Raw genomic sequence first — 3482 nt, forward strand, 5'->3', positions numbered from 1 at the left:
TCCCAGACATCTCTCCTTTCCCCTTGAAACACTTGGTAACTGCAAATATTTGCATGCCCTAATTCATCTGCCCAAATTGGGAGGACATTTGCATGCTCACAGACTTTGGAGGAACAAGAAAGATTTATGCATGTGCTGGATGGTCACAATCAGACCCTGAGATGCTCGTCTACTAAGCACCGCTCGCATTCATCAGAACGAGGCACTTGGACTGCATTAGGAAAATGGCTGGGTAATAAACTCAAATCTATTAGAGGGATGGTTCAAGGTATCAGAAAGCATCACTTGAATGAAAGTTAATGGAACAATTTCCCTCTAACCATATCATCTGCTGCTACAGAGTGATTTCTCAATCTATTTAGCATGTCTCACTCTTTTCATATTTCTTGCATTCCTCTCCTTCTGGACAAAAAGCTGGTTTTGCCACATGTCTGGAAAGTCCAGAGCAGCAGCTGGGAACAGACTGAGTAAGGAAGTCCTCAGATCCTATGAGCTGTGATGTTCACAGGCTCAGAGAAAGGCTTTAGGAGACAGCAGAGGCCCTGCAAAGCAGCAATGATACATACAGAGGGTCTGAAGACTCGTGCTAAGTTTGAGCGGAGTGATGGAGTTTCTATGAAAATTCGGTCGCTCTGAGCCACGGTAAAAATGGTTTTAACACTATCTGTGAACATTACTTATGAGCCATGATGAATTTCCTTCAGTGAGTTTAGGTCTTCCAAGCTGAAAGAATAATGTCCATGTTTAGCTAGATTATACAAGAAGCTTTTCCTGCTGCAGGCAGTTTATGAAACCCAAATGGAAGTGCTGTGAAAATCAACAGGGGAAATGACTGGAACAGAATTGTGCCCCCAGCAAATTTACCACACCTGTCAGGAAATTAAGAGCGGGCCTGATAAAAGAGAATTCATTTTTGAAGATGTTAAGACAGCCATTTCATGGAAGAACAATGGATGATTTTTAGCACAATTAGCAGTGGGACGAACTGGGCCCTCGGCTCCAGAATCCTTCCAGAAGGGGCTAATCTTCTGCTTCTGGCTTGGATGGACTTTTTGTCTGCTTGGAAAGCCCCAGTTTCAATTCATTCTGCATATCAGCAGCTCCGCTTTTGCCCACCTCCAACTAAAAGAGCATGTGCTTATGTACACACAAACGTTACTAGCAATTTCTGCACCCTGGGGAGCAGTGATGTGGGATGGAGGTGGTTGCTGGACCAGCAGCTGGTGTCCTCTCTACATTGGCACCCAGGGCTGGTGTCCTCCTTACTCCCCATAATTATTCTACTGCACACACACACAAATACATCCCATCCTTCCAGCCTGGTGTCCCTTATGCCTCCAGCAGGCACATTTCCTTCATACCATACCTCCACGTTTTTAATCTCCCCAACATCTGCTCCCCAAACAGAGAATTTCTCTACGGAGCCATCTGCGAACTCATCCTTATCTTCCGTAAGATCCAGCCACAGCCTGTCTGTTCGCACTTTCTGCGGCCCCATAATGATGATGTAAACTCGGCTGTCAGTGCTCGCGCCGGGCTCTATGCCAGTCGTGAGTGTGACATGATATGGAATCGCTGCAACAGAGAGAGGGCTGTTAATCAGAAAGCATGAACCGAGATATCCCAGGTCATCATTACTGTGTACCACCACTGCAGATAACAAGGGTCTAATCCTGCAAGGGGCAGAGTGGTGCATGATGGATACCAAGTAAACTCAACCCCCATTGAGGGTACACAGCTTCATGCAGGATTGGGCTTGAATGTGAGCAGCAAAATCTACCTCTTCCAGGCAACCCCATTCACTTCAGTACAGCTCTAAAGGCTATAAGCCAGTGCAGAATTGTCCCAAATATTTAAGGGGAAGCCTAGGAGTCAGACCCTAAATAATAAATAGGCTATTATACCAGAGATCACAGGCTCATAGTTGAATGATGCCGTATAAATCTCTCCTGACTCTAAGGCAAACAGTGTTCTCCCTTGTTCTTTATTCAAGGATCACGCTGATCTATGTAGTCTTTTTATGGACCCAGCGAACTTTTATAAGATCAAGGCAAAATATAAACTATAAAACCAATATTAAAGGTTGGTCTGGGAATACTATTTATACATTGTATTTGCTATATATATTAAGAAGAAGGTTTTGGACCTTGCTTAGATAGTTTTATAGTGGCTTTAAAAAAATTCAGTTCAGCTGCTTGATAGGAAGAGCCGCTTATCCAATGCAAGACTGCTTGTCAAGTGTTTTCCAGGAGTCCATCTGGGTAGGCCTGATGGACAGTGAAGAATTCAGTGATGCATATGCATTTGCTTTCTCAGAACATTTCATGCAGAGCTATGCAAAATGTTCACAACAAAACTCTGAAACCCACTTCAGCACAAACTCCAAACTCAACCTATATTCATCTCATTGCAGTTCTATTCCCTTTATAATAAGTTCACAAACTTTTTGAATAAAACCTGGCCTATTTTCAAGTCATCTGGGATTGATTTAGGGTTTTGCTTTGTGATGGCTGAGGAAGTTTTGATTTTAGGTTCTACTCAAAACTCACAGCAAAACTCAGGGGGTATGAATTCATGCAAATCAAATCTGCTCTTATCCCTGTGAACTGAGACCAATGGGTTTCACACAGCCCTAATTTTAGGCTTCTCCAATTGAATTTAACAGCACAGAAGTGAATTAAGCATTAGGGAAGAATTATTCTCCACTATCTGGTACAACTTATGCTTAATTGTGCACATCACTGTAATGAACGTGCCATGAATTCATTGCCATGTTATCATTCCAGCAGTGGTGCTTCTTCACAGTAACGGTTATGTGGTGTGCTACATGCATTTTAATAGGGTCAACAAGATGAGATGTCAGATTGGAGGATTGTGCTAAAAGGAATCTCATGAGGTTCAACAAGGACAAGTGCAAAGTCCTGCACTTAGGACAGAACAATCCCATGCACCGGTGCATGCTGGGGCTGGCTGGCTGGGCAGCAGCTCTGCAGAAAAGGACCTGGGGGTTAATGTGGACAATAAGCTGAATACGAGCCAGCATCGTGCCCTTGTTGCCAAGAAGGCTAATGGCATACTTGGCTGCACTGATAGGAGTGTTACCGGTAGGTCAAGAGAAGTGTTTTTTCTCCCCTATTCAGCACTGGTGAGGCCACATCTGGAGTCCTGTGTCCAGTTTTGGGCCCCCACTACAGAAAGGATGTGGACAAATTGGAGAGAGTCCAGTGGAGCAGTGGCAATGCATAGGGGGTGCACGGGGGAGTATGTGCACCCCCTGAGAGTGCCGCTGCACCCCCTGACTGGCTGTGCTTGGATCAGCTGCAAGGGTTCTCCCCAGACCATGAGACTGGATACAGGACTCCCCCCCCGGTTGGCAGGACTGATCCCCGGGCCATGAGATTGGATGCAGGACCCCCTCCCCCGGTTGGCAGGACTGATCGCAGGGGGGGCATGTACACCCCCCCCCCCCCCCCCCCCCCCCC

The 3482-nt window shown here is 45.7% G+C and overlaps 1 protein-coding gene across 1 annotated transcript in view; it reads right to left on the reverse strand.

Annotated features, from left to right (window-relative positions):
• Positions 1–3482, reverse strand: part of LOXHD1 (lipoxygenase homology domains 1) — a 194840-nt gene that overhangs the window by 55943 nt on the left and 135415 nt on the right. Inside the window, exon 32 of the mRNA XM_006034862.2 lies at positions 1367–1575. Coding sequence (XP_006034924.1) covers positions 1367–1575 — 209 coding nt within the window. The remainder of the gene's footprint in view (positions 1–1366; positions 1576–3482) is intronic.

Source organism: Alligator sinensis, unplaced genomic scaffold (genome assembly GCF_000455745.1).
Source record: "Alligator sinensis unplaced genomic scaffold, ASM45574v1 scaffold518_2, whole genome shotgun sequence".
Taxonomy (NCBI): domain Eukaryota; kingdom Metazoa; phylum Chordata; order Crocodylia; family Alligatoridae; genus Alligator; species Alligator sinensis.